We start from the raw sequence: 17,230 nt of genomic DNA, 5'->3' as shown, positions 1-17,230 counted from the left end.
TGTCTCATTTACCTTGCTCCTTCACAGGTTTCACCCCGTCAGTAGCTTACCAATAGATTATATAAAAACATTTTAACTTTTTTCTTTTTGGTTCTTTTATTTCTCTTTCCTTTAATCCCATCTTTCCTTCTGTTTTTATTTTGCTTTCTGAACATAATTTTACATTGAATTAAATACTCTAATTTATACTTTGTGGTTTAGATTCTATGTGCCTCAGTGACCCTTCTTCAATCTGATTGCTTGAAGAAACACGTTGTTGCTTGTCCTATTCGCAAATGCCACAGGTTCTTGTAAAAAAAATGACATGATGGGTCTGGTGCATGATGACAGTGAAGTACGACAAAAGTCTGTCGGCAGCAGTCCGCATTGTGAATTTTGAGCACTGTTCCGTCACCACTGACTGCAAAATTTGGGGCATTCATTGCGAAGCAGCACCTCTTGGAAATTAGTCTTATCCAAAGAAGGATGGTGAAATAGAACCCAACTAATAGCTAACTGCTGCACTTCAATAGGATACTAGGCATGCCATGTGACCAATGTCCTTCAAACCCCTTGCTACCCTCCCACTTCAGCAAAATTCATCTCTCTTAATATGATACCTACCATTGCATTAAATTCATTGGGCACTTCTGTAGGCATGACATTGATATTGTCCTTGGATCTGATGTGATGCTTTCCTTCAAGTTTTTATAGTTCACCTGCTTCTCAGAAACTAATATGTATTCTTTAAAGTACTGCCTGGGAATCAGTATTCTTCTACCCCACAGGTACTCTTGCCAAACTGCCTGACCTGCTCCTATTCCAGACATTGATCAAGCTAGCCAAGTAGGGTGGCTTAAATTGGATGAAGGATTAGTTTCTCTTTGTTGTGTTTGGATTTGCACATTTGCTTAACCCGATGCTGATCTTCATCTTTAGCAAATTCGGACTTGCTGTGATTGATGGAAATGCACCAGGCATTGGGCCATAATTTATTGAAAAAAATAATAGTAAGGCTAATGGCACTAGCTGTTATTTATGCGCAAATGGTACAGCAACTTCAAGAGAGAGGCAGAGTGAAAGTTTCTAACTGTGTTGCACCACTGTTGTTAGCTTCAAGAGAATGCCATCTCACCATTGCAAATGTATTGAATGGCATGAAGCTGCTGTATTTTCACAATAGATACAAGATTAAGTCACCAAATAGTGTTAAGTCTTGTCCACTTCTGTCTAAATAACATTTTAATAACTTGATAAGTATTAATTACTGGCAATCTGTCGCTGAAAATTAACTATTACAAGGGTGAAGTCTTATCACTGCAGATTTTCATAGGCAATTTTAAAAAACTTTCCTGTGTCTTTTTTCTCTCTCCCCATTAATCCAATCTTTCTTTCCCTCTCTTCTCTTGCTGCATCTGATTTGACATTAAATTTACCCACTCTAATTTACACTTCCTTCTCAGTCCTTGCACTGTTCACTTCACAATCCTTCAACCTAATTGTTTAAAGAGACGCACAGTTGTTTGTACTGCGCTCAGGTCCCAGATGCCTGATTGCCCTCATTGCACTGCTATCAGCTTGCACTTTCAGCAACTTTTCAACACCACCTCCCCCAAAAAAAATATTGAAATATAAATGTTCAAGGGCCAGTCTAGCTAACAACAGATACTGTTAGATGCTGTGCCACATGAAAATACTGTCCAATAACATCACATGCTCAACTCAGGTCTTAGCATAGATCAAAGCCTTTCAATACATTGAGTTTGCACTCCAGATTTGCACAACTAGGAAAACTACTCAAGCTCCAGAGGCTAAGTAGGGACCTTTAACTAAGAGGAACATTTCCTCTCTTCTGAACAAATGCAATCAGTGCCCAAGATTAACCGAATGGAAGGTGTGTTACTACAGGCCACAGGGTTATCCTGCACAAGCAGGATAAAAACGTACTAAATGCTCCCTTGCAACTTCCCCTAGTTGGATGGCCTGACTTCATGGCATGTGGAGAAAAAAAGAATAAAAAGAAGTGATCTCATGGTTGCTTTGGCTTTTGGATGGGTCACAATTTAAAACAAGGACTAAACTACAATTTGCCAAACAGCAAAAAGTCACATACTGTCAATTAATGCTTCATGAGTCTGTAAAGATATCGGGTGGAACGACTTGTAAAACTGTTAGGAATGGCTGTAATTCATTTTTTGGACTCTTTTTACTGCACCAAAAGAGCATCTGTACCAAGGTCAACCATAGTTTACCACTGTACATTTAAAGCGCTGAAGTTAATTGTTCTTTACAAAATTCATAGTATTTCATAAATTGGATAAACTTTTACTTTTTGAAAGATCTCTACATCACTTATCTTTACAGATTTAATAAATGACATATAAGCATTTTCCTCTGAGCACAGTGCCAAAGTTGAGTTGTCTTTATTGTTAACATAGTATTGAATATTTAAAATTAAATATTTTTATTTTTATTTAACCAGCATACATAAAAAATACTATGATAGATAGGATTCTTGTTACTTCTGTGTTAAATCTGCCCTGGATACAAGTGAATTACAAATATTGGCGTAACTCAAAAAGAAGGTATTTGCCAGACACAACGTGGTGTACATCATTCCACTGTGATGAAAAAAGAAATCACCATATTGTTCCATGTTAGTACAAAAATAACTGGCTCTTCTCCCTCCCTAGTGATGAAGACAATGTTCTTTAAACAATCTTCTGATGGCTCAGTTCATAAAGGTGACAGTGTAAATGAGCCGTACAAACCAGAATTTCTGACATTCAATTCTATTTTTTGCTAAATTTGCTGACCTCAAACAAGGATGTCAGTAGATTTGTTAGGCTTTGGCCTCTACCACCATTGGGTTTCAGCTAGAAAGGGAAAAATCTGCCAGGTTTCTTTCTGCTGATATTCACGCAGTGATTCCTGCTGGAAAATGTATGTTTGTTGAGGTCAAGGTGAGGAATCAGCCTTGGCTGTGATATTCCAACACTCGCCATCAAGGTTCACAGACGAATAACCTTAAAGGAGACATAGTGGAGGGTGACTGCCAGTGTTAGAATTGTTTTCATGCAGAAGAAGGGCTATCTTTTCTGCCTTCTGATAGATAATAGGTGGAAAATGCAGCCTAATGCTTTAAGGAGAGGGAGGTTTAATAAAGAGAAAAGGGATCAAATTTGGGAAGATGTGGTAAGCCAAAGAGTAGACACAAGGCAAGGGAGAAAGGTATTAACATGTGAAGTGACAAACAGACCATGATAGGAAGGGACAGAAAGTAAATCAGCAGATAAGGCTGTATTGTTTTTTGTATTGTTACAAAAACAATAAAAGGAGAAAACTAAAGACTCTGCACCTGAGTGCACATAGCATGAGAAACAAAACAGATGACTGATATTGCAAACAGAAATAAGTAAGTGCAATCTGATAACCATTACAGAGACTTGGTTACAGGATGACATAGACTGGGACCTGCACATTGAAGGGCACACGACATTTAGGAAAGACAGGAAGCCAGGAAAAGGTGGAGGGGTGGCTCTGTTAATTAATTATGTTATTGGCACATTAGAGAGGGATGATCAAATTTCATGAAACCAGGGTGTGGCAAGTGGTTTGGGTTGAGATGAGAAATGACACAGGCAGAAGTCATTTGTGGGAGTGGAACAGGCCCCCTAACTGTAACTGCACGGTAGGACAGAGTATAAAGGAAGAGATAATGAGAGCTTGTCAGAAAGGTACAGCGATAATCACTGGGGGGTTTTAATCTGCATATAGACAGGAAAAATCAGGTGGGCAAAAGTAATGTAGATAAGGAGTTCATAGAATGTTTTCAGTATAGCTTCTTAGAACAGCATGTTCTGGAGCCAACCAGAGAGCAGGCTATACTAGACCTGGTATTGAGCATCAAGGTATTATTAAATGGTGACCTCATAGTGAAAGCACCCCTAGGTAGCAGCGATCATAATATGACTGAATTTTACATTCAGTTTTAGGGAAGGAAGAGACAAGACTAGTATTTTAAACTAAAATAAGGGCAATTATGAGGGCTTGATGCTAAAGTGAACTGGCAAATGAGGTTGAGAGATAGGTCAATAGAGATGCAGTGGCAGACATTTACAAGGATATTTCAGGATACAGAATAGATTAATTCCAATGAGAAAGAAAAATTCCAAAGGGAGGACCCACCACCTGTGGTTAACTAAAAAAGTTAAAGGCAGTATCAAACTTAAAAGAAAAAACATATAATTGTGCAAAGTCATGTGGCAGGTCAGAAGATTGGACAGAATATAAAGAACAGCAAAGAATGGCAAAAAGATTAATAAGGAGGGAAAAAATTAGAGTACGAGAGAAAGCTAACCAGGAATATAAAGACAGATAGTAAGAGTTTCTTTGGATGTTTCAATAAGAAAAGTTAACAAAGTGAGCATTGGAAGAGAGTCTGGGGAATTAATAATGGAAAATAAGGAGATGGCAGATGAGTTGAACAGGTATTTTGCATCACTCTTCACTAGAGAAGATACAAGTAACATCCCAGAGATAGCTGTAAATCAGGAAATGGAAGGGAGGGAGGAACTCAAGATAATTACAATCAGCAGGGGAGTGGTACTGAGCAAATTGTTAGATGATGGACTTCACCCTGGGGTCTTAAAATAATTGGCTAGTGAGATAGTTGATGCATTGGTTTTAATTTTTCAAAATTTCCTGGATTCAGGGAAGGATCCATTAGATTGGAAAATAGCAAATGTAATGCCTTTACTCAAAAGGGAGACAGAAAGTAGGAAACTACAGGCTAGTTAACTTAACATTTGTCATAGGGGAAATGTTAGAAGCTATTAATAAAGTTATTATGGCAGGTCACTTAGAAAAATTCAAAGCAATCAGGCAGAGTCAACATGGTTTGGTGAAAGGGAAATCATGTTTAACCAATTTATTGGAGTTCTCTGAACGAGTCACGTGTGCTGCAGAAAAAAGGGAACCTGTGGATGTACCATACTTAGATTTCCAGAAGGCATTTGATAAGGTGCCACATCAAAGGTTACTGCAGAAAATAAAAACTCATGGTGTAGGGGGTAACATATTGGCATGTACAGGAGATTTGCTAGCTAACAGGGAACAGAGAGAAGGCATAAATGGGTCATTTTTATTTTGGCAAAATGTAATGAGTGGTGTGCCACAGGGATCAATGCTAGGGCTTCAACTTTTTACCATTTATATAAATGATTTGGATGTAGGGACCGAAGGTTAGGTTGCTAAATTTGCTGATGACGCAAAAATAGGTAGGAAAGTAAGGTGTGTAGGGCACATAAGGAGGCTACAAAGGGTTATAGATAGGTTAAGTGAATGGGCAAAGATCTGGCAAATGGAGTCTAATGTGGGAAAATGTGAAATTGTCAATTTTGGCAGGGAGAATAAAGAAGCTTATTATCTAAATGGTGAGAGATTGCAGAGCTCAGAGATTCAGAGGGATCTGGATGTCTTAGTGTGTGAATCACAAAAGGCTAGTATGCAGGTATAGCAAGGAATTAGGAAAGTTAACAGAATGTTACTGTTTATTGCGAGGAGAATTGAATATAAAATCAGGGAGGTTATGCTTGGTGCCCTTATTTAAGGAAGAATGCAAATGTGCTAGAAGCATTCCAGAGAAGGTTTACTGGACTGATACCAGGAATGGGCGAGTTGTCTTATGAGAAAAGGTTGGACAGGCTAGGCTGGAGTTTAGAAGAGTAAGAGGTGACTTGTTTAAAACCTTTAGATCCTGAGACGTCTTGATAGGATGGATATGGAGAGGATGTTTCCTCTCGAGGGAGAATCTAGAACTAGGGGTCACTGTTTAAAGATAAGGGGTCACCCATTTAAGACAGAGATGAGGAGATTTTTTTCTCCCAGAGGGTAGTGAATCTTTGGAACTCCCTACCTCAAAAGGCAATGGAAGCAGAGTCTTTGAATATTTTTAAGGCTGAGGTAGATAAACAAGGCGATGAAAGGTTATCGGGGGTAGGCGGGAGGTTATAATCAGATCAGCCATGATCTTATTAAGGGAGGAGCAGGCTTGAGGGGTTGAGTGGCCTAGTCCTGCTGTTAATATGTATGTTTGTATGTAAAAAAATCAGAGATTTTATCAAATAATTTGATTTATTAGGAACCAAGTCATGGGCTCATGGTTACTATTAACGTATATTATCTTCTTTCTAATATTGACATTATTAGCTTTTCCCAGCCAAGGAGAATATTAACCTAGTCATATTTTGAAGACAGAAGAGATGAGGTTACAACAATGATAATGTAATCCCAGACTGAGTTGCTTCCTTATTTTGACTAATATTTTGTTTTAAAATGACGAGTAATATTTAGCTTGTTCTTCAAAAGGTTACATGATTCTTCATGAAAGCACAAACAAATTTTGCACAAGATTTCCAGAAACAGAACAGAAATGTATTTTTACTTATTCTCCCAATAAGGAGTTATGTTATACAAAGGTTTCCCTTCTGACCATTCATACAGATTATGAAACTCTAAAGTGTTCTCATCAATACTTTGACACATAGCAACATAATAACTGAACAATGCAACTTACTGAAGATGGTAAGCCTGGAGGAACCTTCCTAACCTTTTTCGGTGGAATCTCTGTAAATCAGTAAGTGAGCATGTTAGTACAAATCTCATTTAACCAGGGCTGCTTGTCAAATCAACGGCACTTACCCATTTTCTTTCACACCACATCTATAAAATTACACTTTTTACATAGTAGAGGGCACAGGATTGGAATGTACAGATTGATGGATCTCAAACAAAATCAAAAACACAAAATTTACCCATTTTTTCACTCTCATTCATGTGGGGTAAACTTCCACAACTGCTGACCAAGTGGCTATTTTTCAGTAAGATATAGCAGGTGAATCTCATCAAGCTGTTACACTATGGAGCTTTCATAGGTCAATCTAACCACAGTGTCACTGGACATCAATAACTGCATAATTCCTAGAAAATACTACAGTCAGAAATGGGAAATCTGGCTGATTATTTCCTTTTCCAGCCCAGGGACATTGAAGTCAACTATGAAGTCTCAACTACTGCTTTGCTGAGATCAACTAATAGCTAAGATTGTGGATTAAATCCTTTTGGGTCTGTGTAGCTCAGTATCATGCCAGGCAAAGCTTTTAGCAACTGAGCCGCCAATGGAGCAACCAATGCAAGTTTCTACCCCATAGCTTTCTTAGAACACAAGTCCTTTTCAGAGAGCTGTCCAGGAGATGGCAGCATGCAAGTGATATGAAAGACCTACTTGCAAATATACATAATGGTAATGCAACTTTCCCACTCTAATGTTCATCTTCCTGCTTTGGATTTGCATTGCAAGGCAAATAACAGAAAACAGTTGAAAAGTATTTTTTTTTTCCAGTAAAGTAATCCAAAAACAATGGTCCATGTTAGATAAGAGCAGGATTTAGAAAAAGGGGAAAACTTAAAACTCAAGACAAACTTCATTAATAAGAAAAGGCCTGTCATATTAAATAGTGCTATCTAGCTAAGCAGCATATATTCGCCATCTTTTGCATTAATATCAGCAGTGACTCCATAGGAGCACCTGATAATTTTTGACAACTTGCATCTGATTTTTACCAATGAATAATGGGATATGCAGCTAAACCTGTCAAGGCGACCGCCCATGGTTCCCACAAAAAGTGGTCTTTATTCACAGGTGGTCCCCTCCACATGGCTGTCAATTAAAATCACATCTGAAAACACTCAACCCCTATATCATTACTTCTTATGTTGCCGTTATAATGTGAAACAATCTCAGAGGGCAGGTTCATTAAAACTGTAAATCACAGATGGAACTGTGAACACGTGGCTATGCTTCACAGGTGGCCACTCCTCACAGGCACTGCTGTAATTCATGTCAATGTCAATCTTACTGGTCATTATCAGCTGATGATCTTTTCATAAGTCTTTGTCAACAGGGGTTTTATGGCATTATACTCTGGTCCAACTTAAATCAGTCTTTCCTAGTTGTAGGACCAACATTTTCTTTCTTAATGTTTGTCATTGAGTTGTTTGAAAAATGGTATGGGCTAGTTGGTTTTATTATTCTTTACTTATAGTCAAAGTAACAAGTTTGAATTTGGTCACAGCAAGTTATCACATTACTATGTTATTTTCCACCTTACAATTTAGATCATTCTGAGCAATTCCAAAGTATATACTTACTGAGAATAAGGATAATGTGACTACTGGCTGAGCAATAAAGTCATCTCAAGGTTTGGATTTCCATATTAAACTGCTTAATCTTTGTTCTTATGGCATGTGACATCATCTCAAGGCATTAAGAACATAAGAAAACATGGAATGAGATCATTCCGTCAGCAAGTCTGTAATTCCACGTCTTGTACATTCTGTCCTATGGTGGATTACACCCCTCTCATTTCATCTCTTCAGAGAAAATTAAAAATGTTCCACTATTCCCAAAGGTAATCTCTCAAGAACATACAGCACATTCAAGATTGTGTTTTTTGTGACACATTTGGAGCTACCATTAATTTTGTATAATGCACTGAAATTGGCTGTTTCACGGAGGGAACCTTATGATACTACAGTGATAATCAAGTGATCCAGGAGGCTTGACCTCTTCTGGTGCTATCATTAATATCTCTTCATCTAGGTCATACCACCTTCAGCAAGGATATGCCATTGGATAAAAATAACATCAAAATAATTATTCACTATCTATTTTGTGAAGAAAAAGTATTTGCTTTAAATTCACTTGTTCATTCTTCCTTTGTAGAATAGATGATAAATATAAAAAAAAAGCATTGGTAATTCTGGGTAACGTCAGGAAAGGGGAGAGTGAATCTCAAGCTTCTAGGAACAGCATTAAAACTCTAATTACTTCTTAAAATCAGCTTTTTGCGTTCTAATGCTGTCCATAAGTCACTCTCACCCTTCACATGACAGCATCCTGACTCATGTGACTTGCTGTTATCCATCTAATGCCCTATATTAATTTCACTGCGGTCACCTATGAAGCCAAATACATTGACAGGACAGAACAACACAAAAATAAATGACCATTCTATAACTTCTTTTTAAAGTTTATGTTGGGGGTTAAACAACTCTTGAAGCCTCAAGCTCTTTGTAATGAGGTAAATGAAGGAAATAGTTGTGCACAAAAGCTGATGAAATTACAACAAATCACATTTTTGGGAAGTCTCTAAAAGTACCTATCTTGTTTCTCACAAAATCAGTTTGTAAAAATATTTTCAGTAAGTCAACTTCTGCAAGTTACCTGCCAACTCAAGATAAAGTGTGTGAATATTTTCTAACTTATTTAAAAAGTACAAGCTATCTTTTATATTCTGTTATAAGGATGCTGATTTAACCATTTGTAAATTAGAAGTAAAATATGGAATATTGGGAGAGAGATTTCAGTGAAATGTATTCACTCCCTGCAATGTTTTTAAAATAATAAATTTCAAACTAATTTTAAATCTTTTCGGGAGGCCTCCTCCATAAATAAGCTCCAGGAAACAGGCATTTCATTGAAGGCACTATGCTGCATCAGTTAAGGAAAGGCTCATGTGAAGTTATCTCCAATCCCCAAGGCACAAAGCAGCCACATTTCCCCTACCCTGAGAATTATATTTGTGACCATTATCATTCATCTACTGATGCATAAAGCACCTTCTCCCTATTCCACTGAGGTAATAAATTGCGTACAGCACCCTTCCCTACCCAACCCCCAAAAGAACAAATCACTATCCAGAAACTACCCATTGCTCCACGAAGCAATAAGTATCCAGTCAGCTTTACACTCTATCTCCCATTGCCTCCCCAACCCCTCTCTTCTCCACTCCTCCTTTACCCATTCCCATCCCTTCTTCACTACTCTCATCTCTCTTCTCCACTCTTCTCCCCTTTTGTCACCACCATCTCCTCTCTTCCTCTCTATCTCTCTCAAAAAATCCCTTTGATCTTGATCCCCCTTGTACAACATCAAGAGTGACTGACTAGTAGTTAATGTTTTTGTGGACACCTGTTGAGAACTGGTTATTTTTTTTTCAAGCGGCAGTCCTGAAAATGTTGCTGCTATGCACCTCAGAACAGAGAACATGGTCATGAATGGTTTTCGTAATAGAAATAACATTACTAAACAGACTGACTACAAAATATTTAATGTTGCCATTTGGCTAAATTAACATGATGGTATCAATATGCTATGGGTCAGGAGTGGAGTGTTGGCAGGAGGAGCAATTTCATACTTAAGTCAAACTACTTTAATTTTGTGCAGTTTAGTTCATGTGATCTCTTCTTAATAACCAATTATATTGCCCATGTTTTACAGAGATCAAAGTGCTCTCCAGGTATAACTCAAGCTTAGAAAAAACTTGGGTGTTTTGTTCAGTTCAAAGGATTTAGCACAAACATTCATATACTTCTATTATTTGTTACTGATATTCATCAGTGAGTATCTGGGCCTTAGCAGGGCTCACTCATGTAATACATGCTTCAATGAAACATTTGATACGTTGGAAACCTGGAGTTTTCTGCTCTGAGGTGGGGTGGAAAGTTAGTCATTTTGCTGGTTCCTGGCCAATCGCCATTACTTCTGGTATTTTGCACCAGAAAACGACACTGATTTCTGAATACTTTCACCTAAATATGGGTGTGCAAATTTAAATTGCAATGACAGAGAGACAAGACATTTTTCAGAATTACTGTTGAAGCATTACTGGCTACAAGAATTGCTAGCAGATTCCTGGCATATAGCGCCCTCGATTCAAGCATTCACTGGATAAACTGCAGCAGCTAGTAGATAAAATACATTTTTATACTGAGTGCTCTTTTACACTTTAACAGGGACCTTTATTTTCCACTCCCAAAATAATTCATTTGTTTCTCAGACTTAATATTACAACAGCTCTATCTGTTTCTCAAAGGGCAATTCAAAATGTTCAGCATTGTAACTTCTGCTCAAAGTAAAATCAAAATAGTTTTTGAAGGGATGAAAGTACGAGGGTATGTATTAGGAGTTGCAAAATGGCCCACTTAAGACTCAAAAAAGCATAAAGCGGTGAGTTCAATAAAAGATATTAAATGTGGAACAGCACTTACCCATTGAGGAGTCATGCATTGGTCGCCGACGGGAGTTATTGCTGGAATATGGATAATACTGTGAGCCAGGCTTGGTGCCTGTAGGGGATACAGCTCCTGGACTGCCCATACCTATGTCAGGCCCAAGGAGACTTGACTGTAACATATAAAAAAAAAAGAAAAAAATTGTTAGGATAATCCATTTGTTCTCATTGCATCATAGTAGCCAGTTTGGAAGTATTTCACATTTCCACTGCCTTATTTGACAGCAATATCCATTTTTCACACTGCACTGAATGCAGTCACCAGTTTAAAAATGGAAATGTTGTGATTACAGATCCTATGACATGAACTTGTGATGATGTAAAGAGAAATTAAATTTATGCAACATCAAGATGTGAGACTCTTCAACCCCAATGACTAAATGTTAATTGCTTTCAGAATTCAATGGTGCTATAGTCCATGCTTTTAATAGCTAACTATCCAACTATGGAATGCAATAAGGTCAAAATTAAGTTTACAGTGCATGTATGTAACATGGTATATATCATTGGTGAGCCGCAGGTGCAGATAACTACATGGAAGTATGGTGTTGTGAACTAAATATTCCTGGACACAAGATGCTCAGGAAGGATAGGGAACAAAAGAAAATGAAATGGGGCGGCAGTATTGATTATCGAGAATATTACAGTGCTGGAAAGGAAGGATGTCAGGGTGAGGTCAACTACTTGGTGAGAGTTAAGAAACAATAGAAATACTGGCTGCATTCAATAGGCCACCAACTAATAGGAAGGATATACAGGAGCAAATTTACGGGAAAATTACAGAGAGGTGCAAAAACCTATGGAGAAGTGATGTTGGAAGACTTTAATAATCCTAATACAGACTGAGATAGTAATAATATAAAGGACAGAGAGGGAGAAGTGTTTCTGAAGTGTGTACAGGAGAATTTTCTTGATCAGTATGTTTTTGGCACAAAACAGGAGGAGGCATTACTAGATCTGGTTCTGGGGAATGTGGTAGGTCAAGTGGATCAAGTCAAAATAGGGGAATGTTTTAAGAGACAGTGGCCATAGTCTCATAAGATTTAAGTTAGCTATAGGAAAGGAAAAGAGCAATCTAAAATAAAAATACTTAACTGGAGGAGGGCCAAGTTCAGTGGGGTAAGAATGATTTGGTCCAGATAAACTAGAATCAAGGATTGGCAGGCAGATCTATAATGGAACAATGGGTTGCCTTTAAAGAGGAGGTAGTTCAGGTACAGTCGAGGTACATTCCCACGAGAGGGAAAGTTAAGAGAGGTAGCCAGGGTTCCCTGGCTGATGAAAGAGATAGAGGGCAATATGAAGCATAATAAAAATGACAGGTGTCAGGTTGACAATATAACTGAGATCCAGGCTGAATGTGGTTCAGAGGGGAGGTGCAAAGGTGAAATGAGAGGCAAAAAGAGAAGGTACGAGAAGAGATTGGCAGTATAAAAGGAATCCAAAAGTCTTCTATAGGCAGATATATACTACAAGGATAAGAAGAGAGACTGTTTAGGGACCAAAAAGGGGACTTATGCATGGAGGCAGAGGGCATGGGTGAGATTCTAAATGAGTACTTTGCATCCATCTTTATCAAGCAAGAAGATGCTTCCAAAGTCATAGCGAAAAAGGCAGTAAGGGAGATATTAGAAGGCTATAATCGATTAAGAGATATTGGAATGGCTAGCTGTACTTAAGTAGGTAAATTGCCAGGGCTGAATAGAATGCATCATAGGGTGCTGAGGGGGAAAAAAAGAGTAAAATCCAGAGGCACTGACTATAATCTTCCAATTCTGCCTAGATATGGAGGTAGTGCCAGAGAGGATTGGAGAATTGCAAATGTTACATCCTTGCTCAAAAAGGGTGTAAAGGATAAACCCAGCAAACACAGGCCTATCAGTTTAACCCTGGCAGTGGGAAAGCTTTTAGAAACGATAATCTGGGACAAAATAAACAAACAAATAGTCACCAACACAGATTTATTAAGGAAAATTGTGTTTAACTAACTTGATTCAGTTTTTTTGAAGCGGTTACAAGAAGGGTTGATGCAGGTGATTTGTACATGGACTTTCAAAGGCATTGGTCAAGTGCCATATAATAGACTTGCCAGCAAAGTTGAAGCCCAAGGAATAAAAAGGACAGTGGATACGAAGTTGGCTGAGTAACTTGAAACAATAGTGGTGAACGTTGCTTTTTGGACTGGAGGGGGGTATATAGTGGGGTTTCACACAAGTCGGTACTAGGACCACTGTTTTTCTTGATATACATTAATCACCTAGATTTGGTGTATAAGGCACAATTTAAAAATTTTCAGATGACTCAAAACTTGGAAGTATTGGGAACTGTATGGAGGATAGTGATAGACTTCAAGACGGTGTAGGGAAGCTGGTAAAACAGGCAGACACTTTGCAGGTAAAGTGCAGAGAACTGTGAAGGAATACACTCTGGTAATTAGAATGAGGAGAGGCAATATAAAGTAAAGGATACAATTCTAAATGGGGTGCAGGAGCAGAGACGCTTGGGAATATATGTGCAAAAATTGTTGAAGATGGCAGGGCAGGCTGAGAAAATGGTTAAAAAGGCATACACGATCCTGAGTTTTATAAATGGAGGTACAGAGTACAAAAGCGAGGAAGCTATGATGAATCTTTATAAAACACTGGTTCGGCCTCAACTGGAATATTGTCTCCAATTCTGGGCACTGCATTTTAGGAAAGATGTGAAGGTTTTAGAGAGGTTACAGAAAAGATTTACAACAGTGCTTCAAAATTTGAGGGATTTCATGTGGAAAGACTGGAGAACGTGGGATTGTTCTTCTTAGAAGAGAAGGTTAAGAGGAGATTTGATAGAGGTGTTCAAAATCATGAGGGGCCTAGACAGAGTAGATAGCAACAAATTGTTCCCACTGGTAGAAGGGTCAAGAATTTGGGGACACTGATTGGTGATTGGTAAAAGAACCAACGGTGACATGAGGAAAAATCTTGAATTGTTAGAATCTGTAATGCACTGCCTGAGAGGGTGGCAGAAGCAAATTCAATCATGGCTTTCATAAGAGAATTAGATCTGAACCTGGAGTGAGACCAACTTAGTTGATCTTGCAGGGAACCAGCATGGACAATACGGGCCTTCTTCTATGCTGTAACCATTCTATGATTCTGAAGGTGCACAACGTTTTCCAGATAAACAGTGGGAAGGCTGAAACCGATGACACAAACTCTAAAACCTTACCAAATTAACACTACAACATCGACCTCCCTTCACTGCTATTTCTTCAGGCTGAGATTGACAGTTGATAACTCAGAATCCTACTCAACCGCAAGAAGCTAAGCTTCTGACCCTGCTTACTACCACTGCTGTAACATCATTCACTTCTGTCTCTACCTCAGGCCATCCGCTGCCAAAACTCTCACTTCCAGACTTGATTATTTCAACACTTTGGAACAGAATGTTCAAGGGGCAATGGAGGCAGAGGGAAGGGGCTTTAAAACAGGAGTGAAATTCCCATTGGACCGACTCCAAGGCTTGTCCACCTCCACTCAGTTCTGCAGAAGGCAGGGTGACGGCAGGTCCCGTTACCCCACCAGCCATAGCAGGCAGCCAATTAAGACTCCTCAGCATTTAATTAAGGATGATCCCACATCAGGATTTTCCAGCTGGGGTAAAGGTTACCCATTGAGCCAGGAGGCAATCCATGAAAAGTTGGTGGCTCCTAGTGTCAGGCCGGGTACACAATGCGGTAGGCACTGTGCTACTAAACAGCAGCAACAACGGCACAACCTAGTACTGTGGGGGGGCTTTCCCTTTCCTATCTGACAACCCTAACCCCCCTGACCCTTCTCATATCCCCTATTTGTGGCTATTTGTGGACATGGGGGCTTCCTGACACCTCCCTACATACTTTAGCAATGGCCAACTCTGACAATGAGGCTGCTGATCTTTCAGTTCTGAATGGCCTACTATTGGCCCTCCATACTCAAGAGCCTGCCCACCTCACTTAATTAGAGGTTGTAACTTAATTGGCAGCCTCTTCCAAAATGTCCCTCAGGGTCCCACTGCTAGCATTTCCGGTTAGGGGATATGAGAAGGGTCAGAAGGGTCAGATAGGAAAGGGAAAGCCCCCCACAGTGCTAGGTTGTGCCGCTGTTGCTGCTGTTTAGTAGCGCAGTGCCTACCGCATTGTGTACCCGGCCTGCCACTAGGAGCCACCAACTTTTCATGGATTGCCTCCTGGCTCAATGGGTAACATTTACCCCAGCTGGAAAATCCTGAAGTGGGATCATCCTTAATTAAATGCTGAGGAGTCTTAATTGGCTGCCTGCTATGGCTGGTGGGGTAACGAGACCTGCCGTCACCCTGCCTTCTGCAGAACTGAGTGGAGGTGGACAAGCCTTGGAGTTGGTCCAATGGGAATTTCACTCCTGTTTTAAAGCCCCTTCCCTCTGCCTCCATTGCATTTCTGGTTTTCCCAACCCTCATTTTATCCCAGTGGGGGGGACCCAGGGAGGAAATTTTTACCCCAGGTTTCATCCCGTCCTGCACCTTCCAATGTCTCTAGCTCATCCAAAACTCTGCAGCCCATATCCTATCCCCATCAAAACAACAACAAACAAGTTATATTTTCTAGTATCTTTAACATAGTAGAACATTCCAAGCAGTTTCGCAGCAGCATAAGTAGGCAAAAATTGACACGAGCCAAAGGAGACTATAAGAGAGGTGAACAAAAGCTTGATCAAAGAGGTGGATTCAAATTAACATCTTAAAGGAGAGGGAAGTGGAGAGGCAGAGCGGCTTAGGGAAGAAAGTTCAGAGCTTGGGACTAGATTGGTTGCAGGGCTGGCTACCAATTGTGGGGCCAAGGAGGTGGGGATACACAAGAAACCAGCGTTGAAGAAATGCAGAGTTCTCAGACAGTTGTAGAGGCTACAGCAAGAAACAGAAATAGGCACAAGTAAGACCCACTGAGGGCTGTGGGCATGGTGATGAGAAATTTAAGACAGAAGTGGTGCTACACTGGATGCCAATATAGGTTAGCAAGCATATGGATCAATGGGTTTTGGATAAGAGTTAAGATATAGGCAACCAAGGCGTGAGCTTTAGTTTATGGAAGGTGGTGGATGGGCACAGTGACCAGGATATCATTGAATAGCAAAGTCTGGTGGTAACAACGTTGGGGATGTGGGTTTCATCAGATGGGCTGAGGCAAAGGTGGAGGTGTGCTATATTGTGGAGGTGGAAATAAACGGTTTTTAGGTGGAAAGAAGTTCAGAAGCTCAGCTCAGCTCAGGCTCATATAAGGAGACGAGATTGTGAACAACATGGCTGATCCTGAGACAGTGGTAAGGTAGAGGAATGGAATCAGTGACCAGGGAACAAAGTTTATTCTGTTGACAATAACTTCTACCTCCCAATGGTTAACTGGAAGAAATTTTGATTCATACAGGACTGAATGTCAGACAGGCAGGTTGAGAACACAGAGGCAGTGCAGGAGTTGTGGAGAGGTAGAGCTGGGTGTCTTCAGCATGCATGTAGAACGTCACTGAGGAGCAGCATATAGATGAGAAATGAAGATTGAGCAAAGGATAGCTGGCCTATTACACTTATTCAATAATCTACATTGGCTCTATGTACCCTAAAACACATGTTTAAATCCCTTTATGTATCATCCCACCCCATCTCTTCAACTTTTTCAGATGCTACAAATCCTCCCCACCTTCCTCACTCCTGGGACACTCTGTTCCTCTGACTTTAACCTCTTGTACATCCATTGGAATGATTTTATATGTTAAAAATCCAAGTTTTTGCCCAATTTCTGCACTTTTAACTCACAGAAAGGGATTTTACAGCTTGACAATGACTCAGTTTGATACAAAAATGAAAAAAGACTGCATGAACCAGTTTGATTTTTGGACATTATACTCGTATAAATAAACCTTCACTGCATCTGACTGCATGGTCTTAAATCCTAAGGTTCAAAGGAACCCCACAGACCAAGACCCACATAGCTTCAATTATTGTCCAAGTTGATGCTGCTCTGAGTTGACAGAGCTTTGCCACACTCTTTTGCACAAGGTCTTGAGATAAATGCAGGTAAGGAAGGCAATTTGGTTGAATTTAGCTCAACCGGCAAAAAAAGA

At 39.6% G+C, this 17,230-nt stretch overlaps 1 protein-coding gene across 9 annotated transcripts in view; it reads right to left on the bottom strand.

Annotated features, from left to right (window-relative positions):
* The window catches only part of LOC121277127 (transcription factor 4-like), a 597,003-nt gene that overhangs the window by 231,307 nt on the left and 348,466 nt on the right, over window positions 1-17,230 (bottom strand). For 8 of the 9 annotated variants that reach the window (XM_041186200.1, XM_041186184.1, XM_041186219.1 and 5 more), the window contains 2 exons: window positions 11,092-11,227; window positions 6,557-6,606 (listed from right to left, as the gene is read on the bottom strand). In XM_041186200.1, coding sequence (XP_041042134.1) covers window positions 6,557-6,606; window positions 11,092-11,227 — 186 coding nt within the window. The remainder of the gene's footprint in view (window positions 1-6,556; window positions 6,607-11,091; window positions 11,228-17,230) is intronic. The other variant, XM_041186191.1, reaches the window with a different exon arrangement.

Source organism: Carcharodon carcharias, chromosome 1 (genome assembly GCF_017639515.1).
Source record: "Carcharodon carcharias isolate sCarCar2 chromosome 1, sCarCar2.pri, whole genome shotgun sequence".
NCBI classification, from domain to species: Eukaryota; Metazoa; Chordata; class Chondrichthyes; order Lamniformes; family Lamnidae; genus Carcharodon; species Carcharodon carcharias.
Note: the sequence above shows the minus strand (reverse complement) of the source record. Positions and strands in the feature narration are given on the sequence as shown.